General features: G+C 38.4%; 1 protein-coding gene across 1 annotated transcript in view; it reads right to left on the bottom strand.

The window, feature by feature from the left end:
- clasp1a (cytoplasmic linker associated protein 1a) overlaps positions 1-24,236 on the bottom strand; it is a 142,005-nt gene that overhangs the window by 92,436 nt on the left and 25,333 nt on the right. The window contains exons 3-6 of the mRNA XM_059342953.1: positions 4,077-4,155; positions 3,085-3,188; positions 2,145-2,236; positions 1,712-1,787 (exon numbers count right to left, since the gene is read on the bottom strand). Of these exons, the coding sequence (XP_059198936.1) occupies positions 1,712-1,787; positions 2,145-2,236; positions 3,085-3,188; positions 4,077-4,155 (351 nt within the window). The remainder of the gene's footprint in view (positions 1-1,711; positions 1,788-2,144; positions 2,237-3,084; positions 3,189-4,076; positions 4,156-24,236) is intronic.

Raw genomic sequence — 24,236 nt, 5'->3', positions numbered from 1 at the left:
TATATTGGTAAATGACTTTATGCTTGATATCTGCTTCTCTGTTGTTTGACTCCCTGGTGTCTGTCTCTGTTCTCTGTCTCTGTGCGTGACGCAGGTCACTATCAAAGGTCAAACCTTGGGTGTAATATCTCTCTCTATGCATTTATATTAAATCAGGCAATATGATTTTGATACAATGATTATGTTTGTGTGTTAATGTTATAACATATATTTCATTGTCTGTTTCATATTTTTTAGACTTTTAGAATCTATGTGAGACAGTGAAAATCCTTTGGCTCTGTAAGACATACTATCTTTGTAAGACATGACAAGGCAGGAGGTTTTTGTTGAATGTTCTGGAGAAGAAGCCAGGTCAGGATGGCCTTGTCCGGGGCAGCAAGATCGTATGCCCAGGTGGCATGACGTGACGTTTTGTATTGATTAAGACTGGCGAATCAGTGGATCAAGAAGGCGGAACTTCCTGGAAGAAATCGACCAGCATGTTTTGTTAACAAATGTTAGTATTTTAATGGGTTCAGGGAGAGAGACGTGGTTCAGACTTCACGAGCTGAAACCTGTCTGTTTGTATTTCAGGGACATGAGTTTTTGAACCCGCAGAATCTCTGTAAAATGCACATTTTTTGACGTACACTATGTTAAACTGAGAAACTTGGACGTCTCCTGCTTTTCATTCCCCATCAACGATCTGCGCAGAAAAATGGTGAGGGTTTTCTGTTGGTGACAGATTATTAAATTTTCAAGGTTTCCTCATGCAATTTTTCTAACATATCTCATTGAGACTACTGCAACTCACTACTGGCGGGTCTTCCTGCTGCACCACCAAGCCTCTGCAGATGATCCAGAACGCAGCTGCACGTCTGGTCTACAACCAGCCCAGGGGAGCACATGTCACTCCGCTCCTCATCTCTCTGCACTGGCTCCTGGTTACAGCCCGCATCAAATTCAAAGCCTTGTCTCTTGCCTACAAAATAGCAACGGGCACAGCCCCTTCTTATCTAAACTCCTTTGTTCAGATACACAAACCCTCCCGTCCACTACGCTCCTCGAGTGAAAGACGTCTGGCTCCTCCGCCACTGAAGGCCTCTACGTCTCAAACCAGACTCTTCTCCTCTGTAGTGCCCTTATAGGTGGTGGAACGAACTTCCAAACTCCATCCGTTCCACTGAGTCCTTCTTAATCTTTAAGAAGAGACTGGAGACCAACTCTTTACTGAACACCTTCACTCTTGACCTACACTGACGACTACGACTTATTTATCACATTATCAATTATCACATTGACCACTCTTGCGACCTATAAATCACTTGTGTCCTGATGGACTCTAACTTAACCCACGGCACTTACTCTTGCTATGTTTCTTCATCCTTGCTTGTGTTGTATTACTCTCATTTGTACGTCGCTTTGGATAAAAGCGTCTGCTAAATGACATTGTAGAATTGTAAATGTATTTACTCATTTCATTTTTAATTTTGGTAAATAACTGTTGCGTCAGTATTTAACGACGTAATTGTGATTTTTTTTTTTTTTAGGTTGTTTGGTATTTTTACTTGATAAATGTCCTGATTGTCACAATTGTCTTTAAATGATCTGTCATTACTTAAAGTAGTGTAATTTCTGAGGGCACAAAATGTTCTACTTTGAAACCTCAATGAATGAAACAGATTTCACAACATAGGCAAATAATTTGGTGTTAAGGCATGACTGAGCATACCTGACTTGTGGGGTCCCCCAAGAGGTTACATATGTGAGGAACAATTTTACTGAGGGTCAGGCCTTGAGCTCCGTATCTGGAAGACAAGATAAGAATAAATAATAAATAGATATACAAGAGCACCTACTGTTTGGACAGGGTAGTGAGAGAAAGTTAAGCTGCAAAATATCACTTTTTAGAAATGTCATAAAAAGAAGAGAGTGTTATTTCAAAGACTGTTAGCAAAGTGCAAACTTTTTTTTTCAGAGCAAGGACAGTAAATAAATGTGTCCTTAGCTAAATAAAAAAATAATAACACATTAACAGAACAGATCTGTTATATTTTAGAAGAACTGAGTAAAATGCAGAAATACTGGAGAAACAATGAAATTATATGAAAGACTATATTCTACTATCTAGTAGAAGTGAAGTAGAAGAGAAACATTTGACTCACGTGCTCAGCGTGGCAATGAGACAAAGGCACACTCCTTCTCTGGTCCTGTTGTTCTTATGTTTGAAGCCTCCCAGCATTCTGTCCCACACATACTGCAACATACACACACATATTGATATTTCACACATTATAGGACAGGAAATGGACAAGAGCCAGATTGTAGACCCAGCCCGCATCTGACTGTGTTCTGCTACCTAACTTGACAACATGCCACCAACTTTGCGTCACTTACCATGCCGTGCAATCATTTTTGTACAAAAGTAATTTAAAGGCTTTTCAAAGGGTTAAATAATAACAATGATCTATTTGCTGATATAAGTGATTGGAGGTCATCGGCAATAGTTGAACCCAGATGTTTCATTCCCCTGGATACATTAAAGGGGACCTATTATGCTCATTTTCAGTTTCATAATTGTATTTTTTCTTAACCTTAAAGCAACATAAAATACATTATTTTTCTTACAATGTTTGTCTGAATATACCTGTATGACCCTCTGTCTGAAATGCTTCGTTTTTAGCGCCTGTCTCTTTAAGCCCCCCTCCCAAAAAAGCCCAGTCTGCACTGATTGGTCAGTGTTTTCGGGTCTGTACAGCACTGTAGCTGCATTTTCTACCTTAGTATAATCTAGATGTGACATCACAACCACACATAAGTCCTAGTGGCTCGTTTAAGGTCACAGTTTCTAAATATAGGCTGTGTGCATTTCTCCGTGGACTGAATGTTTTGATACAATCACAGTATTTATGCAGAGACCAGCTTTATAATCAAACTTCTCATGGTTATTCAGGAGACCAACAACACAAGAAAAACATTGGAGGCAAATCTACATGAATCATCACTGGAATTGATTTAGACTGTGTGTTGGAATTGTAAACTCCCAGAAAAAAACAACCTCTCTCACAAAGCATGTTTTCTGGGTGTGAGTATGTTTGTTGGTACCTGCGGGCTGGCAGCTTGTTCCATGATCTTTAGCAGCACTGTTTGGTCTTGTTCTCGCACCTGGTCTTTAGAATCTCCCAATCGATCAATAAGGCTGGGCAGAACTGAGGGACAGAGAATAGAGAAGAAAACACTTTAGTTTCCCTTCAAAACAGACTACCAGAATATCATTGGTGGGCAGACATAGATACAGTGAACATGTGTTGGGTATTTTAAACTGTTGAGAGGTGTTGAGAAAATGATTAGATTATTGCGTGTTTAAAAACAACCACAGTGAAATTGTGTAAACAGACTGGTATTTAAAGGTTTGAACTCTGTTACTAATATTGTATAAATCATAGTTCTGATCAGTTCTGTTCTGATCATGCCAGTTTTTATTCTCCATAATGAAGCCTAGCTTTGGAGCATTATTTATTCCCCTTCCCAACAAGATAACATGACATGGTACCAACGGATTCCTAAGGTATTCTGGTTCCATATGATACCAATATCTTCACAGTATCTTTAAATGTCAGTCCACTAGAACAGCTACCTTTTTCACAAAGGCCAACTTGGATTTTTCCATTGGCTGGCAAACCTTTTCATACAAACAATCACAATAGGAGGAAGGATCTGAATTGTAAAGTCCTTTATACTTATTCAAACTAAGTGCAACAAAGGGGATGGGTAGAGAGTGGCCAGCAATCAAGGTGATAACGAGGTGGGAATGGTCATCACAGACCACACCGCAGAAATGGATAGTTTAACTGAGAGGCTAGCAAGACTTCACAAGAACATATGTTGTGTGAAGTATGCTGTAAAATAGTACTTGAATAAAACTTAACTCCCACATGTCTTTATTGTATTCCCTTTTCTTTCTTTTAGAATATCTGAGGCCATATGGGTCCATACTTAGATATCTGAGGCAAGAGGCTTATATCTTATTAATAAACATGACATGAAATAAACTAACTTGATATGGTACCACAAAATCACAACGATTTGAGTCTTACCTGTTCCCACCTGGGCCCTAAATCGCTCCTGTAACCTTGTCACTAAGGCAGATAAGAGGTCCAAGCCGAGCAGAGCGACCTGGTGAAGACACAATAAAAAACAGGTTCATCAGAACACATTTTAAATATAACATTTTTTCAGTAGTGATTCCTATAAATTGCTCATGATTACAAATTAATGGAATCATCATTGCTACAACCATGGATAAACCCAGGTTCAAGGCTGGAATAAAAATGTTCTGGTGCAAAGGATTATGGGTAAACACAACATTTGTGTTTCTCAGCCTCTGCCCTGCTTTGGATGACACTGGCCACTTGCAGCCTTCCCAACATCACAATATAACACATGTAGGACTTAAGCAGCTGTTAGAATAATCTGTGATTCTGTCTCTGTTGTCTGTCTCTGTGTGACGAACATCACTATCTATGCATGCGTAATTCACTATGTGTTTGTGTGTGTGTGTGTGTGTGTGGCCTCTCTGTGCATGCAATATGCTTTGATACAATGATCATGTGCTAATATTGTTTTTAAACTATGATTTAACTAAATCAATTTACTGCATCTGCCTAAACTTCCTCTGCCCTATTTAAAGTAAGATTCTATAATCACAAAAAGATATGTTTTATGTTTTATTGTTTTGTTGCAAACTCTGTGTCTCCAATAATATCTCTGCAATTCCTATCAAGGCAGGAGTTTGTTTGAAAGTTTTTGTTTTAGGTCAGGTCACGGATATGGTGTGTGTTAAAATAATTGATTATTTTCTATATTGGTAAATGATTTGATGCTTGATTTCTGCTTCTCTGTTGTCTGTCTCTGTTGTCTGTCTCTGTGAGTGACGCAGGTCACTATCAAAGGTCAAACCTTGGGTGTAATATCTCTCTCTATGCATTTATATTAAATCAGGCAAATATGATTTTGGCATGACGTGCCGTTGTATTAATTAAAACTGGCGAATCAGCGATCAAGAAGGCGGAACTTCCTTCAAGAAATCGACCAGCATGTTTTGTAAACAAATGTTAGTATTTTAATGGGTTCAGGGAGAGAGACGTGGTTCAGACTTCACAAACTGAAACCTGTCTGTGTGTATCTGTGTGACATGAGTTTTTGAACACGGAGAATCTCTGTAAAGTGCACATTTTTTTGACGTATTGTAATAAAACTATGTTAAACTGAGAACTTGGACATCTCCAGCTCTTCATTTCCCCATCAACGATCTGCGCAGAAAAATGGTGAGGTTTTTTCTGTTGGTGACAGATTATCAATTTTCAAGGTTTCCTCATGCAATTTTTCTAACAAATGGTGACCCCGACGTGATGGGGAGTGGAAGCTGGAGGACGTGAGTATTAAAATTATTTTTTTATATATGCTTGATCTGAAATTTAACCTGTAGTTCTCTTTGGAAATAGATAACAGCCTGAATTCTTGCTGATACAACTGACATCCAGACTTTGTTGACAACAGCAGGGTACCCTAATCAAGGAAGGTGAGCACAAACCTTTTTAATAAAATCTGTGCAAATTGGCCTAATTCCAAAATTGAGTTGTTGTCAATAGAAAACAGATGTCATAGTTAGAAATACAATACGTCAAGAAAATGTATTGACTTATTAAAAAAAAAAAGGGGGATAACGGTCCCGCTTTAGGCCTATGTTGGTAAAGGAAGACCCGATAAGTCTTGCCGAAAAACAGGGATCCGCTGAGAGTCCGCTGTATAAATTGCAGAAAAGGTGGATTACATGATTTTAATCCAGCCTGAAGACAGAGAATACGGTTCTCTGTGTTGATTTTAAAGGGGGATTTTCTTTTTAGAAAATCCAGCCAAAAAACAGGAGGCAAAGTGTCTCGCTGTATTTTTCCAATCAATACTGTTCTAATCAATAAGTTTTCATAACATGTGTGTGTTTATACAATAAGAAATCAAATTGTTTTAATCAAGACATTTTTATAACATGTGTGTTTATATAATAATCAATCAATGTAATCCATGAAGGGTTGTAAATGTGTGGGCTGGGTCTTTTCCCATAGAGTGAATTTCAAGATCACACGTCTGGTGTGTCTACTCTGAGAATTGTCTGCGGGGAATTGTGGGAGGTTTGTTTTATACTATTGATGACTCTGTCAAGATTATATTTAAAACTGTGCGAACTGAGTTAAACTCCCAGAGATTGAGCGCGAAATTCCATAGGATTTTCGTAGAAGCTTCTCAGTCTGGTTCATAACACGGGGCAAATGCGGCCAATGCAATCTGTGACTCAGCATGTGTGGCAAAGTAATTTATCTCAACACATATATCATAGAAAAAAGGTTTTGCATTTCATTCAGCGGAGTAAAAATTTGGAATGGGATGTGTGAAGAATTAAAACAATGTTCAAACATTAAACACTTCAAAATCTAATTTAAAGAGCCTGTCTTCACACAATATAGGGATGAAAACAGGTGTGAGAGATGAAAAGTAGGTGGGTGCTGTGTGGGTGTGTGTGTGTGGGGGGGATGGTAACAGGTGGTGTTGGTTAATAATGGTGATAATAAGTTTAAATACCACATTACTGTGTGTTATACATACAAAAATATAAACACTGGTGGAAGTATCCACAGTGTTTTTGTTTGTTTGTTTGATTTCCATTTAAAAAAGGGTATGAATCATCCTTACACCACTGCTTAAAGTTAAAAAGACTGTTTCTGTCCTGACCTTCCCCCAGAAGTTGTTTTGAGCATGTCTGTGTGAGTGAAACGTTCTTGAGTGTCTGAGTGTGTGATTTCTGTAATGAATGTTGAAACTCTGTTTCAGAGGGTTATAAGTTTTTTCACTACATATTTTAAAAGCACTATTCCAGATCTGTAATGAGTACAAAATAATTGGGACACCTGCACAATCTAATGAAATATTTATGTCCAGTAAAACAGCTTTGCCAGTTTCTGCTTTAGTCAAATTTTTACCTGCTCAGTTTTTATTGTATTTTATTTTTACAAAGTCAAAGGTGATTATTTGACTTGTTCTGTAGTCACTTTGTTTTACTTAATATATTTGATAAATGTATTCAATATAAATGTGTCCTTGATTTTGAGGTAGTTGTTTAAGTAACTTTAATATAAAAATGTGTTCTACTTATTTTGATCATATTAAATATAATCTTTATGTGTATGTAATTCTAAATCAAGAGAATTTTGTCTGTTTCTAATTGACAGGCACTTCCTGTTAAGTTGTTATTAACTCAACTTGTAACATAGTTAGATTTAATTCATAATATTGCGTGCAATCTGTTGCCTCATTTTTTATTGAGTAGCTATTGTTTTTTTACAATGTACAGATATATAAAGTGTTCTTAAATTTTTGAGTAAAATGATGTTCTTGTTTTTGAAAAAACAAATAGACTTTACTTAATTTGGTTAATTACATTTTACTTAAATCATTTGTGTGCAAATACTGACAATATATTTTTTAAGTAAAACAGATTTAACGTTTAAACAGCAGAGAGGTTGCTTTAGATGCACACAGCTTCAGATGCATAGAGAGCATGTTTAAATTTAGTCCATTCATTGTATTGCAAATATATATATAATATTTATATAGCAAATTGCAGCCGTTTTAAATGCAGTCTATTTTTACCCCATTGGTCAAAGTTATTTTATAATAGATTTTTGAAAAGGCTAAAAGCATTTTTTTTTTAAATGGATATTTGAACTCACAATCAGCCTGAATTTATATTCTTGCCCGATATTTCTTGCAATTTATTCTCCGATACTGATTCAGTTATCAGTGTACTGAGATATTTTGTGTTTTATTTTGGTTTCATTTCCACTGAGTGTGCTTCACTATTCTACAGTAAATGTTTTAAAGGACCAGCCACAGTGGGTGAAAGGGGGGTGCTCCTGGATTTACCACGGTTGCCATGTGTCCTTTTGCTGTACATTAATTGCACTGGAAGCCTCCTGTCTACACAGGTCCAGGAGACATGACAGCTCCAGACAAAGAAAAGCTCGGGTAAGGGTGCAAGACCCTCCGAGTGTGTGTGGCTGAAGGTCATCAAAAGGATAAATGGGTACAGAAAGATTGCTTTGGATACGGCTGTGTTGCTCTGCTATCTCTCATATAGTGCTCTCTGTTCTGTGTCAGGGGGGAGAGTGGACACAGAGTACCTGTATGGTGGTAATATTATTATATTATTACTATATTATGTACAGAAATTGACATATTGATGACACAAGCATAGTGGTGTCGTGTGTTGTGTGTATTTCTATATTTGCTCTGTCTGTGTCTGCCTCATCTCCATGGTCATCGAAGGTAAATCCCCTTCCCCATATCAAATGACATTAATCCACTCTGAATTGCATGCTTTGCTGCTCACTGATATTGCTACTGTTCATAATTTTGTTTGAGTTGGCCTCATGAATGTGAGGCCAAAAGAGGGAATTGTTAAAATAATTGATTATTTTCTATATTGGTAAATGATTTGATGCTTGATTTCTGCTTCTCTGTTGTCTGTCTCTGTTCTCTGTCTCTGTGAGTGACGCAGGTCACTATCAAAGGTCAAACCTTGGGTGTAATATCTCTCTCTATGCATTTATATTAAATCAGGCAAATATGATTTTGATACAATGATTATGTTTGTGTGTTAATGTTATAACATATATTTCATTGTCTGTTTCATATTTTTTAGACTTTTAGAATCTATGTGAGACAGTGATAATCCTTTGGCTCTGTAAGACATGCTATCTTTGTAAGACATAACAAGGCAGGAGGTTTTTGTTGAATGTTCTGGAGAAGAAGCCAGGTCAGGATGGCCTTGTCCGGGGCAGCAAGCAACCAGGTGACATGACGTGCCGTTGTATTAATTAAAACTGGCGAATCAGCGATCAAGAAGGCGGAACTTCCTGCAAGAAATCGACCAGCATGTTTTGTAAACAAATGTTAGTATTTTAATGGGTTCAGGGAGAGAGACGTGGTTCAGACTTCACGAACTGAAACCTGTCTGTGTGTATCAGGGACATGAGTTTTTGAACCCGGAGAATCTCTCTAAAGTGCACATTTTTTGACGTATTGTAATAAAACTATGTTAAACTGAGAACTTGGACGTCTCCAGCTCTTCATTTCCCCATCAACGATTTGCGCAGAAAAATGGTGAGGTTTTTTCTGTTGGTGACAGATTATCAATTTTCAAGGTTTCCTCATGCAATTTTTCTAACATGTGCTCAGCAAAAAGATAACTGTCTTCTCTGCTTGGTGACATGACGTGTCCACGTATGCAATAAACTGACAAATCAACTGATTCGAAGGAGGCACCTTTGAGAAAGAGTTCAACCTACATTCTTATTAAATCTCTGTTAAGATATGAAAAGGGTTCAGGGAAAGTAGACTGTGTCCAGCCCCATGAACTGACCAGCCTAATGTCAAGTCAGGGACGTGTAGATTGAATCCAGATACTCTGTAACTGCACATTTCTTGACGTACTGTGTACATCTCCTGCTCATCCTTTCCCCATCAAACGATCGGCGAAGACAAATAAGTGAGGATTTTATGTTGGAGTCAGATCATTTAATTTTAAAGGTTTCCTCAATGCATTTCTCAACATAACACATGTAGGACTCAAGTACACTTAGAAAACACAGTTTGAGTCCTGAACCATGGAAGAGCACTCTTTGTCCAGACATTGATATAAATCTACAAGCACCACCCTCTCTATCTATCTTTGTCATAGGGTGAAAGAGCTGCTCTACAGATGCAAAATGAGCAGCCCTGCTGACAGCCATAACAAGTCATAATCATCAACTGTCCCCCTGTCTAGGACAATGTCCATTTTTTGGAAACAATAGGAGAGTTAATGTGACATAAAAAAATTAAATGTCTAATAGGGCATATCTCTGCTGCCACCTGCTGGACTGAACCCATAATGAAAGTGTGACAATGCATTTGCAGTGTATATGGGATTGAGCAGTTTTTCTATTGTGAAAAAAATGCCAGGGCAGCCAGGTGTCATTCCTTTTCATGCAAGTGAATTCTTCTTCGTACTGGACCTTTCTGCTTCTGAGTCTACTGTCATCTGCTTATTTCAATTTTAGGCCATCACATACAGGACTAGCTGACTTTTTTCAAAAAATATGATTTTGGCTTCTAGTGATTATAAAAATAATAAAACAATTGTTGTATATAATTTATTTTATTGTATGTATTTATGTATCTTTTTGATTTGTTTTTGTAGTTTAATTACACTCAAAGTTGAGGAAAATGTTTTTCATTTAAAGTTGAACACATGCAAGATGTTACTAAAGTCATTGAGTTATCTTGTCACATTATCAAGATCTCAATATTGACTCAAATAATTATGATTACAATGTTTGTAGGGCTGTCCTCAACTAAAGAACTCTATTTTGACAACTAACTGGGTATTCGATTTCATCAACAGATCTGTAAAAATTAATCTATCCACAAAAATCTACACTGACAACTACGACAAGTATCTCACTGACCGATGTTGTGACCTACAAAGCACAAGTCCTAATGGACTCGAACTTAACCCAAGGCACTTACTCTTGCTATGTTTCTTGACTTCATCTTTGCTTGTGTTGTATTACTCTCATTTGTATGTCGCTTTGGATAAAAGCGTCTGCTAAATGACATTGTAGAATTGTAAAACAATCTTACAAAAGCATCACTTTAAATCTTGTGCTTAAGAGAGAAGTGCTTAGAAGGTATTGAGTACGAAAAAAGCATTAAAAAAATTTGCAATCAACAAAATAAATATTGGCCTGCTGAGACTAAAATGACAGATTAGTTGACTAATCAACTAAGAGGGGGCATCTCTACATTATTGCCATAGTCTATCTGTTTCTCTCACTGGAAGAACAGGAAGTGCCTAATGGGAGGAATAGGCCTAATCCTCAGATCAGTCCCTTTGTTCTCAAACTGGATGGAATTTCAGTAATTAGACTGATGGCAGCCCAAACAAAGAGTGGATGACAGTTCTGAAAAGGATCAGTATATCTATTTGGAGTTATCTGTTGCCTAGTTTGTAGAGAACTTGGTCATACACACATGGTCCATGAAAAACCAGAGACACAAAAGACTGAGAGAATGTAAAGACTTTACAGAGATCATCCAGGTTTTTTTCACTGCTAGCAGTCTCTCTTTAAGCCACAGCTTGAGGCTTTCCATGACCTGACCTTTTCTACATAAGTGAGGCTTTGGCACTATGATCTGCACTTACATTGTTTTCTACAAACCAGGACTTTCTAGAAATACTTTATTAAAAACACAACAGTAGGACAAACTGGCATTTTTATGTGATGTTTGGTTATCAAGTTGTAAGATGTGAGAAGACAAAAAGTGGAAAAGCTGACACTGACAATTATTTTTTCATGCTTAACTGAAAATGTAATACAAGTTAAGGAGCTGCCCGAGTGAGAAAAAGAGAAGGAAAAATGTGAAAACAGAAAAGTAAACTGATGGATTAACGTTTACAGAGGCCACGACCAATATGTGTTGCAATATACAAAGACTATATCCTACACAGAATTTACTACAACAGCTGACCTTTATTATACTGTACAGCAGTGATTGCACAACTTAAAACGATTAAAACTGAGGCCCACATACACTGTCAAAGTATACATCTGTCTCTATTCCCAGAGTTATTAATACATGCAAATAAAATATGATAAGACATGCACTGTTTGAGTAATGTGGAGCAGTCTGAGCTGCTACCTATTGGTTTTGGTTTTGGTTCACTGCACTAGGGCTACGCGATTATGGCCAAAATGATAATCACGTTTATTTTGATCAATATTGCAATCACGATTGTTCGGGAAAACATCTGTATTTTTATTGCACTACTTTTAAACAAACAATAGGAACACAGTTTTTAGTGTGTGCACAGTGTCTGGTGCTTGTTGTAAACAAACAGAGATCGCTAAGCTAACACCTCCTGCAGCAGCAGCATATACACACTGTACTGCTACACAGCTAACTGTTAGCTTATTAGCAATTTGCAGCCTGGACGCTAAGGGGTTAATATCTCCTCCGGCTCTGCAGCTGGGAGAGACTGCTGCAGGAGGACTGTGCTGCTTCTTTCTCTTCCTAACGAGCCCCCTGGCCCCTGCGGCTGTGGGGGCCAGAGGCTCGTTAAGAAGGGTAAGAAAGAGTCTCCAAAAGTCTCCAATAACACCAGAAAAAGTCGCTGGATTTTTTTACCAGTACCTTTTTTGAAAAAAGTTGTTATGGGGGGGCTGAAAAGTCGCTAAATATAGCAACAAAGTCGCTAAGTTGGCAACACTGCTTCGCTGGCTTTTACAAATGGTGCGTGTTGTTGTGGTGTCCAGTACTACGTCACATCATGCTTAGCATTCTATCCAATCAGCAACCAGGCTTTTTTCAGGGGAGAAAAACGGCCCTGCCCCCTGGTGGTTGGTGGACTACTGGTGTATAAAGTGATTGATTAGATATGCAGGAGAGCCGCATTTTAAAATATATAAAAGCTATATAAGTGCAGGTCCATTTACCATAGGTGATATTACTTTTTTTCACACTGCCATCACAGCATACTGTATCCATACAGTAGCATAAGCTGCAGATTTTTGAAGCGCAGCCACATATATCAAGGTATGGAGGGCTACATCCGTCAAGTTCTGTAACTTTCCGAACCCTACAACCTTTCATTCTCACCCACTTCACTCAGCCAGTCCAGGTGAGAAAGTTTGAACTCCAGCAGCCATATACATCTGCGAAAGATGCAGTACTAAAAACAAAACCAACACCTTTTACTCATGACAAAACATTTTTTTTAAAATGATGTGTGATTTAAATCACATGAAAAAAAACTTCCACAGTGGGTAAAGCCTTTCAAAGTCTTTACAGAGCAGAAAACCACTGAATCCCAGACTCTTATCCAATCACAGTCTAACCACTGGAAAACAAAAAAGTTTCAGTCTTGAAACTCCATCATGTGTTCAAACAAATGAATCCAAAGAGGCAGGTTGTGTCTTGCCTTTGACTTTTTCTGAGGTGTTGGGTATGTATGCACTGAGGACTTCATTTACATAGGTAGTTCTGATTGAGCAGTTTTTCTGTGTGTATCTGTGATGTGTAAGAATCTGTTTGTTGGACAAACCTTTCTCAACTCCATTGTCATGATGCCTGTTGCAACTTTACCTCTTCACACCCCTGACAACAGTGCTTCCCTGTGGGTTTCCACTGACGTTCTGCTGCTTCTTGTGTCTTTGCAGCTGCATGTCTGAACACACCATCAATCATGAAAATAAGACGGTGAAAGTGTGTTACACTGTAAAAAAAAAAAGAAGTTGTTTTTACGGTAAAAAAAAACCCGTCAGCTGTGGCTGCCAGAACTTTGCCAGACTACGGTGCAACTTTTTGTAAAATTACGGTAAAATTATATTTCACGTTTATGATTGCCATTTTATTCCATATTTTACCGTAAAAATTAAAAAGTTTTTCCATCAAAAGAAACGCTGTTCTGCCATATAATTAACAAGAAAATACTTAATAAATGCTGCATAAATTAAAGATTTTACCATTAAATATTACAGCATATTTTTGTTTGAGATACGGTGTTAAGTATATTTAATAGCGATTTTTTTTTTACAAAAAATAAATGCGAAAATGATGGCTTGGATATATATTACAGTATATTTTTGCTACAAACACGGTGCCATTGTATTTTACAATGGAGTAATGTATTTTATTTTTAAGACTGTAAAAAAAATGTTTAATTTTGTGGGTTTTTTAAAATTCATTTTACATCCTTTTTCAGTAATTTTGTGTCTTTTTTTTATTCATTTTACATCCTTTTTTAGTAAGATACATTAATTTAGTAGAAAATGAATGTTGGATCTAAAGGCCCCACAATCAAACTTACCCATTAACATAAATCCCAGCTTACTAAAACACATCAGACCCAGCAGACCACAGCCTGTTACAGACAGACAGACAGACAGACAGACAGACACAGACACACAGACACACAGACACACACACACACACACACACACACACACACACACACAAATTATTGTTCAAAGATTCAACAGCATACAACTGCCTTTTCCAAAATGACACACAAACACAGCAGGCTGTACTTTATTACAGAGTGCTTTATGTGTATGCAGTATACCTGGCCCTCCCTCCCTCCCTGCCTCCTGCTACATAATACTAACGGGATTCTGATGTCTCAGGCTTTCCCACAAAGTTAAGGCTTTGTCTGGACCAGTTCTTTTTTCAAATCCAACTGAAATTACACTGTAGGTGGAACCCGAACTCACAAGCCAATAACTAACACACTCCCTCTTTTTATAGGCAGTAGTATTCAGCAATCCTTTAGCACCTAAACTGATAGACTCTGGCATTTCCAGGTACATTTTTAAACTGTTTAAACAGCTCCTGATAAACTCCATTAGCTATTATAGCCTTAGGACTGACAAAAGAAGTGTACGTCTCCCTGGTGGATGTTTGTTGGTAGCTTGTTCACTCAGCCTTAGCACAAGATGAGACATGTGTCATTGTTTGCAGACGAGCTAGAAAGCTAAATGGTGCTGCAGATTACAGTGGAGAAGAGTGACTGTTACTGCTTTATGCAAACACACTTAGTTAAAACATGCTGACTGGTTATGGCATAGACAGGTGTCATAAAACCAAAATCATATAGAAATATACTGTTATATATATGTATATACTGTCACGGAGCCTGCATGCACCTACACACACCGACAACATGTCTGCCATATGGAACTTTTTCAAAGTGAGTGAGTCCGATGTCACACACGCTAGCAGCAATTTATGCAAGCGTTTAGAAATGTTAGAGAAATGTTAGTGTGAGAGTGAGCAATGATAATATGTTACACTGTCATTTAAAAATGGATAGTACCAATAAATGAGTGAACTTTCAACATGAAGCTCTTGCCTGTTCTTGACTGCCCTATAGAGGCCATGTTGGCATATTGTTTTCCACAGTGCCACTGCTGCTATGCAATAAATAAAGGTCAATCTAGGTAATCTAGTAGTATCTAGTAAATAAATGATTACAAGGTTAACATAAATGAAAGACTATAAGCCTGTGTATGAATTGATGGGGGAAAAGAAGAGTAAAATATAAATATTAATATTGTCCCACGTGATCGATCGGTTCTGATCGGTAATCGGATCGGTAATCAGATCGGTGAGGCTTTAGGTGATCGGTATCGGTCCCAAAAAACCTGATCGGACCATCTCTAATATATATATATATATATATATATACATATATATATATATATATATATATATGGGTGGTTGACGTGAAAAGTGAAAAACAGAATAATTCAAAAAATATATGTCAAATGACATACAATTATATTCCCTTATATGTGAATAATTCAAAACTGAATGTGTCCATTTCTAATTCTTCATATATTTAGCATATTATTAACTTTTTGGTGTGGTAGACCTAAAATGTGTCCACCGGTGCAACAAAATAAAGAATGCCATTATTTAATTCAGAGAATGTTGGACAGATAAGATAGATAAGCCCAAGGCATATTAGTTATGAATATTTTTATCAATTTACATTATTTTCAATGATCAATCAATGTAAATTGATAAAAATATTCAGATCAATACTTAAACTGCGTTGTACCAAAGGACTACCTTAAGACGACCAGTTCCAACACTGCACGGAAATAGTAATATTATGAAAATATTTGAGACAGAACTGATCTTGTGTGCAGTCCACCTGCTCCAGAGATGTCTTCTGTCCTTCCTGATTCTGGAAGGACCCCTCTCAGTAATGGGGTGGTCACATTAATGCCTGTTTTATATCTACATAATGGCGTTGCTCCAGGAGGACACCAGTTTTGCGGACAAAATGTAGTGTGTCATAATAACTCTACATAGGGACCTTAACACTTATATCCTCTAGATTCATTAAGTAAACACTCGTATGACATGCATTCAAGTATTTTAATGTATTTAGATTAATTTTTCATTAAATTACAGTTGTTTTAAGATAAGTAATGCTACCTAGGACAGTTGCACTGGTGGACAAATGTCATGTTCAAAACAGAATATTTGCATAGTTGAAGAACGATACTCATTGTTTGCAGATGGATTAGATGTAGAAGAATGAACTGCATATTAAAACATTAATTTTAATGAAATATTATCAAATTTTAGTAATATTTGTCACTGGGAACACAAAAATTGAGCGTCACGTCAACCACCCATATATATATATATATATATGTGTGTGTGTGTGTGTGTGTGTGTGTGTTCATCAATCAACAATTTGCAAACTTATCATCTTAAGCCCTATTTGCATGGGACTGGTATTACCTGGGGACCTCTATTAACTTGCATAGGTTATCTGTGATCTCTATGTATCTGCCTTGTCTATAATTTGTCATGTAAATTCCACGCATATTATCAACTATATTTTTCCGAGACAGAGGTGTGTCTCAGTTGTTTAGGTTGGGAGCTGACATATTACTTATTTTTCTTTTCTGTATAAATGACGGGCTACACAGGGTCCTCCAGCTTCCTCCCAAAGTCCAAAAACATGCAGCTTAGGTTTAATTGGTGACTCTAAACCACAAATCAGTAGTGAATGAGAGGGTGAATGGTTGTCTGTCTCCATGTGTCAGCCCTGTGACAGTGTAGAGACCTGTCCAGGGTGTACCCCTCCTCTGACCCAATGTCAGCTGGGATCGGGTCCAGCTCACCATGACTTGAGTTTGGATGATAGATAAAATAAATAATAAGTAAAATACAGACTTTGCTTATCCTGCAAGAATGCACCGTACGAAAACACAGACATGCCTTAATGGTACACATTTGCTGTAATTCCTTTGTCAAAGTTACCCACAGACATCTAGTGTTGGTCACTGAGCAGCTGCGTGATTATTAAAAAAAAATGTTGCAGGACAGAAGAGTCTTGGCATGCTTCGACACAAGCCAACATACTGTAGATGTCTGGTGACTTCATCACTTCCTTATTGGAATGGGATGCGTAATTGTGATGTAATGCGAGATACTGCAGCAGTGGTGTTATCATATTCCTGAGGTGTGATTAGCAAGCAGTGACCACACAGTGACTCAGCTTGACTCAGCAGAGTGAGAACCCCGGGCACGGTTGCAACTCCACCATGGAATGTACAGTAAACAGTCATTACGGAACACAGCCGACAGCTTTAACACACAACACAAAAAGATAGAGTCAGAGAGGAATAAAGCATAAACAGACAACAGAGCTGCACATAAAAACACACGCACATCAGCCTGTTCTAGTTCACTTCCTTCAGAGACGCTCTTCATGCTTGACTTCCTGCAGTGAAAATACTGAAAAGAGAGCATCCTCCCCCAGACATATTGCTACTGAAACTAATGCATCCCTCTCTCTCTATAGCTTTGGATTTCTACATGCTGAAGTATTTTGAATGGGGCTGTAGTAAGTGAGTAAGAATGATGACTTTTTGGGGTTACAGGTTACATTAGACAAGCCTCAATAAGGACTAGCACTACAGTACACTCACTGCACTGCAAGAGAGCCACTCGTAGATGGTCTACATCAGATTTTAGGGTAACATTAATGGCACTCTTGTGGTCTGATTGGATTAGGGAAAGTTTGCCCAGACTGTCTGAGTCTACGTAAAGTACTCAATGCTTTTTGTCCTTCTCCCTTCACTTTTTTCTGAAAGTGGAACATACTGTTTAACAAATACTAACAACAAAGGTCCTATCTAACCTTTGATTTGCTTGTACAAGTGTGTTTTTTCATGGTAAGCATGCAGGGTTTGACAGTAATGTGCTAGCTTGCCATTGGCAACCATTTAAAAAAAAATTGGCATTGAGTTTTTGAGCTTTGGTTGCCATTACCGGCAAACCTCTTTTTAGTATATAAAAAATAGGCAAACTAAGCATCAGAACGTGCACCTCAAAATAAATACACATCATTTTTAACCCGTTGGTAGTTCATCCCACCACATAGCAGCTTTTAGACATATTTGTCAGAACTGACAAGGTGGTACCTTAACACAACTGTGGTCACTGCTACAGAGTTTAAAAAATATATAGTGGAAACTCTGATATGGGTTAACATTCAGATTTCTCATATGGTACGTGTCGGCTGAATAACTCAGGGAGGGTTTGTTAAGTGTGTTGTGCAGATTTACTCAACTTTAACTGTCTTTAACTGTAGTAATGCTTGTGGATGTGGAGTCGTAAAGTTTCACATATTCCTCATACTCTTACGTGTGGTTCGTTTGGAAATGGTGGAACAGATGTGTCATTGATCTGCTTTTCATGGCGATAGTTTTTCAGCATATCTAGCAAACATCAGTCCGGTCAAAACCAAACCATTTCTAAGCAAATGAGATAGACCTATGTCTCGCCACTAAATCGCTGATCACCACAGGACAGAAGCCAATCAGCGGGCAGGATTCAAAGGCTCAATTCAGCGAATGAGGGCTTTCATGCACTCCTTTACCGTCCATGCGCCTTTCGTTTGTTTTGTTTTTGAGATAATGTAAAATTGCACACTGTCAAAACAATGTTAACGATATTATCGTAGACGATATATATCGCCCACCTCTACTTTCAGCCTGGAAGGGATGGAAAATCCATTAGAACATGTAAACATGAAAACAGACACTTGTTCTGTAACCAAGAAACAGTCACAAAACTTGTTCTTTCCTCATCTCTGTTTCTCAGTTTGATTAAAGTGTCTGTATTTTCAACTCTAACTGTGTCCTAGAGGTAGAGCCCTAGAGGCCTATCAGACGGTAACCACGGGACGGGCAGTGACGTGAGCTGAGGTGCTCATGAGTCCCATTTGTCATGGTCAGATAACCAAAAACAGCAGCAGCAAATCAGAGAAATCGCACGCACATGCACACGCACACACACACACACACACACACACACACACAGCTGTCAGGCAGGTGAAACAACCACATTCTAACTCAACTTGACAGTTGTTGACTCAATATGTTATATACTACTGCTGTTGTTAGAAAGAGCACAGTCTGGGCCACCAAGGACACTGTGTCTGCTTTTCGCCACGTCTTTCCCTGTGTCAGACACTTACACATACACACACACGTTAAAAAAGCTTTATCAGAAATCCACGTAATTCATATTTACATAATACTCAAATATAAAGCAGTACTGCAAGGTCATTCAAAGTTCAAAGATACTGACACAAACACTTTGCAACAGGTTCCACCTGAAACTGAAGCACCTGAACTGATCTGACTTTTGGTTGCTGTGTGTCATTTTTCTGAAGTGATTTGCAATATTTAAGCCTCTGACACAAAGTTAGTGTCTGAGGGTTCAGTACATTCACTGCCATGACACCTGACAGACAGGATAGAGGAGGACATCACTCTGTAGGTAGACAAAAGTCTTAATGAAAGTGGCAGCTAAACTCTCCAAAAACAAGTGGACATGTAGGCACAGAGACAGCTGACTCAGCATGTCACAGTGAGACTGCTCATGCGCAGCAACACACAAACAGAGGGTGGGGAGTTTGTTCCAGACTCAAAGGTCACAGAGACGCACTCCTTTACTATACTGTGGTATATGCATGTATTGGAAAATATTTGCATATATAGTGATGATTTCAACAATATCGCCTGTCTAAAAATATAGCTACATTATCTCAACATAAACAGTTGGGTGAAGAGTAACTAAATCTTTAGAGGTGTAATGGTTCTTACACCAAGATGAGAAATCTCAACCTAATATTCACAGATTTAATGTCGCAGTTCAGTCTTCCATGTCTTGTAAATGGAGCATTATGGGATTAAGAGACAATTTGCTTTTACACAAACTGGACGCAAACACAACAGACACTGGCTGTCAGATGCTGCCAGTAGACATTGATTTTGGGAGGGGTGGTAAAAAGAAAGAAGGGGGGGTGCGAGTGCTTGAGAACAAGAATATAACCCCAAGCCTCAATACTCTTAAGTAATACAATCTGTAATTCAAATATTGAAATATCCATCCATATTATCTGTGGACATTGATATGTGGTTTACATGTGCCGTCTTTGCTGTCGTTTAAAAACTGCCATCACCTGCTGCAGACAAAGTCAGTGACACCATCCACTCCATCATCACTAAGGGCATTTTCACACCTGAAAGTCCAAACCAAGGTCTGTGTTCTGTTACATTGTCTACATTTGGTCCTGTTGGTTTTGGTTTCATACTGCAAAAAAAATAACAGACTTTACGAGACAATTCTACTGGACACGTCATCTCCCTGTGTACTTCCGCGGCTCATTTTGCTTTGGTTACGCTGCGTTGTTAGGCCGGCCGGCGTCTGACGTCAGTGTTACTTCCTTAACGTGTTTTCATAAAATGAATCCAGCGAGACACCTTTTACCTGTGGTAATACTTTTGCTGGTCTTTTGCTACCAGCAGCACCAGCTTAATGAGCAATACGTGAGAGTGCTTGGTATTCGCAAGATGAGCCTCCTCATCATGCGAAACTGTATCACTGTCGACAGGAGAGGAAGAGAAAACGGCTCGCAATCCTGCGAGTTATGGCAAAAAACTTCCTGTCATTGATACGAAGGTCCTATAACAAAAGTTGTTTTCACACTGCAAAAGATTCGGACCTTGGTTCGTTTGGTCCGGACCGAGACCACCTCTTTTGGTTGGATCAAACTTTGGTCCTTTGGTGCGGACCGTGCTCCACGGCACCTTTCACACCTGGAATTTAGGTTTGGATCAAACTGAAAAGTCCTAAAGTCCGGACCAAATGAGATAGGTGTGAAAGTGCCCTAAACTACACACTCAACACCCCAAAGCCTTTCAGTGAAATTTCCCCCAAGGATTAGTCATGGATTTGACAATGTGACATATATTAGAGTTAAAATTGTCTAAGGCCATTTATATTGAATTCGTAAGTTTACAAATGCACAGTGTGCAATGTGTAGAATAGTATTCTTTATTTAGTTAATATATGTGTTTTTTTGTTTTTTTTTCCTTTTTCCAACAAATGAGGTATGACACAAACTATGCACTGGATAATCATTACACCTCTTTAAAACTTAGTATTCTAAATACTTTCATCCAATTAAGTAAGCACTTAATAGTCTCCATTTCTTCCACACTCCTGGTTACTTAGCGTCAGAAGATGATTTGTTCAGAATTCTAATCACCATGTAAGTAACACTGCATTACGGAGCTCATAAAGAAATAGAGCAACAGTGTAAAGTGTGAAAAAACAATTCCAAACTGATGATGAACAAAGAGTGTCCTTATTGCAAGGAAGTGTTGTGACAGCGGCATGGAAACTTGCAAGAGTCATGTGGACAGTTTGCAGGGGAAACTCTCAGGGAGTGTTGGGAGGACTCTGTGAAGAGAATATTATGTGCCCCCTGGTGGTTGGTGGACTACTGGTGTAGAAAGTGCTTGATTAGGTATGCAGGAGAGCCGCATTCTAAAATGGAAATATCACCGACAATCAGGTTAATTTAATTGTGGCGGCCAAAATCGTGATCCCAATTAAAATTCGATTAATTGTGCAGCCCTGTGATGTAGTATGCTATTGTTGTTATTATAGTTGCCGAGAGCGGAGATGTTTCCAAGCATATACAGCAACATAGTGAAGTGGCTCTCGAGCCTGTGGAAAAGCAAAATGCTAGGCAAGTTGAACCAACTGCCAACCAGCACCAGCACCAGCCCAGCAAGAAAACTAGGTTAGCGTTGGTTGAAAAGGGGTAGAAGTGCTTCAAGAGGGCCTCCCAAGAACCCTATTGAAATTAACCAAACAAAAGAAGGAAAGAAAACATTCATAAGGAAAATAAGTAAATATCTACCATATTACTACCACTTAATAAGTCATTAAGACTCAAGCTTTCAAACTAAATACTTCTCACATCCGTAAGAAAAATCGATAGACTCAAGCCAGCAGTGCTATAGCAGTTATATTTCCAACCTCTGTTGTCTAGGAATAAGAAGCATGCGGAAGGAGCAGGAAGTCAAACATGGGTATGTCAAATAGAAGGGGGTCACAAATGTCTCTACACCGGTGCATCAATTATTAATTACACATCTATTATGCAACAATTTCATTTTAACTTGATGCTCATCAGCAAATTATATCAAATCACTTGGGCCCAGACTGTTAAACAGATGCAGGTATAAGTTGATCCAAATCAAACTAATAGATGTTGTTTAATTGTGATGGAGGCAATCTAGAATTGAAATAATGAAATTACCTTTATTTGGTTGACATACTGTTTCCTGTCTCCACATGTAATGCTCTAGAGCTGCAGTAAAATACACTGCTCTCACTGCCCCCATGCTGAGTAGTACAGCACAGTAATATGATGACAACTAGGATATTTCTGTATTGTACAACACACTTTTATGTCCATGACACAGCACTCTTTTCACAATGCTCACTTTGGAGCATGCCAGAGCACATTAGCTGTAAAGTCCTCACAGTGGCTTCCTTCCTGGGCTCCGCTGACTCGGCAGAACAAATGTCCAAAGTGATAACATGATACGGGGTCAGTGTTTCTCACAGGATTTTGTGAGACTCGGCAGATACTGTATTATTGAATCTTTATTGTTATCCTACTTTGACAATTTTAATTGGTGTCAATATGTTTTCCACTAGGACATGGAGTAGTCAGCTAGTGTGGAAAAATAGGTGGCTAGGGGAATCCCGAGGCATGCCCCCCCGGCAATTTTTTTTTCCATAATGGAAATAATGGCATAATGGTGTCTCACACACTATTCCATCATATACTATGACCTTAATGATTGCATATTTTAAGAATTATTTTAAATGGAGAATAAGAGTTCTTTTAGGTTTTATTTAAGGCATCTTATTTTGACAGTCTTTTTGTAAATTCTGTGGTGGATTCTGTTAACACGCTGTGCTCTTATTTTGAAAGCTGCATGTGTTTAGCGACAGGAAGTAATTTGTCACAGATTAGCTTCTTGTGATTAAAACAACTTTAATTGTTAGCTAATATTAGCTGGCAGCTACCAAACGACATATGCAAAAGTTTGTTTGGACCTCTGACCGGCCCGTACAGTTCAGACACACAGAGAGATCATGTGGGGCGGGACTGATACAGACAGGTGTGAATGTGCGCTCATGTCTTGGAGGAGGAGGTGGGGGTCGGGCTTTGACTGACTGACACTGAAATCAAATCAAAATTACTTTTTTTCTCCCAAAGGGGAAATTCAGTTAGTCTGTTGTGAAAAAAGTGTAATATTATTCAGTACACCAGTGATACTGGAATTTGTTTACTGTGACATGCAGGTCTTGCTGACAGGCAAAATGAAGAAATCATTTTGAGAGAAAAAATATAGTCTTTACGCACAAAACACGTACCAAAACCACGGCCCAAAAACTGAGGTGGTACGGATTGTACTGTTGCATCCCTAATATACACGTACCGCCAAGCAACATGGGGTGGAGGGAAAGCAAGTCCTGCATGGAGACATAGCCTACTTTAAATACATAATACAAGGAAAAACCTCAATACGACGACATGGTGATCTGCCATATCGCACATAAAATGATATGCAAACATATTTGATATATCACCCACACCTATGTGATGCCACAAAAACACCCAGACCAAATATTAGTGTGCATGCCTATCCAGATTTGAAGAAGACTGGATACTAGCAGCTCTTTTACGACTCCACACCAGTTAGAGTACAATCTACCATTAGGTAATGTGTTATTCCTGATATAGCCTCATGCAAGAATTTACTTGTTGTTGATTCATGATGTCTTCGCAAGTTGATATCATGCATCCATGAGAGAGGTAGGCTTTTGAATGCTGGTCAACAATCAAGCATTTTAGTTCAGTCTTGTGGGTAATATGTCAATATCAGGGGTGGATTAGTCACTGTTGTGTTAAGAGTTGTCTGTCAACTTCATTGTTCAAAGAAAAGATAAGCCAATGTCCCCTTAGGCAGGGAAGGACTGGGTGCTGCACTACCTATGATGTAATCAAGTTGCTTCAGGAAAGGCTGCCATATACTGCCATGGAGTGGTGTCAAGGTAGGTACTGTTTTACTCTGTACAACATCAGAGGAGAAGAAACTGCAATGACATCATCACAGTCTAGGCTGACTGACCAGTTACTGAAATAACACATCAAGCAAGGAGGCAGGCATTGTGAGGGACAGGGATAAAGCAGGCGGCCA

Source organism: Centropristis striata, chromosome 10 (assembly GCF_030273125.1).
Source record: "Centropristis striata isolate RG_2023a ecotype Rhode Island chromosome 10, C.striata_1.0, whole genome shotgun sequence".
Classification (NCBI taxonomy): Eukaryota; Metazoa; Chordata; class Actinopteri; order Perciformes; family Serranidae; genus Centropristis; species Centropristis striata.
This window is presented reverse-complemented; position numbering and strand designations above follow the sequence as displayed.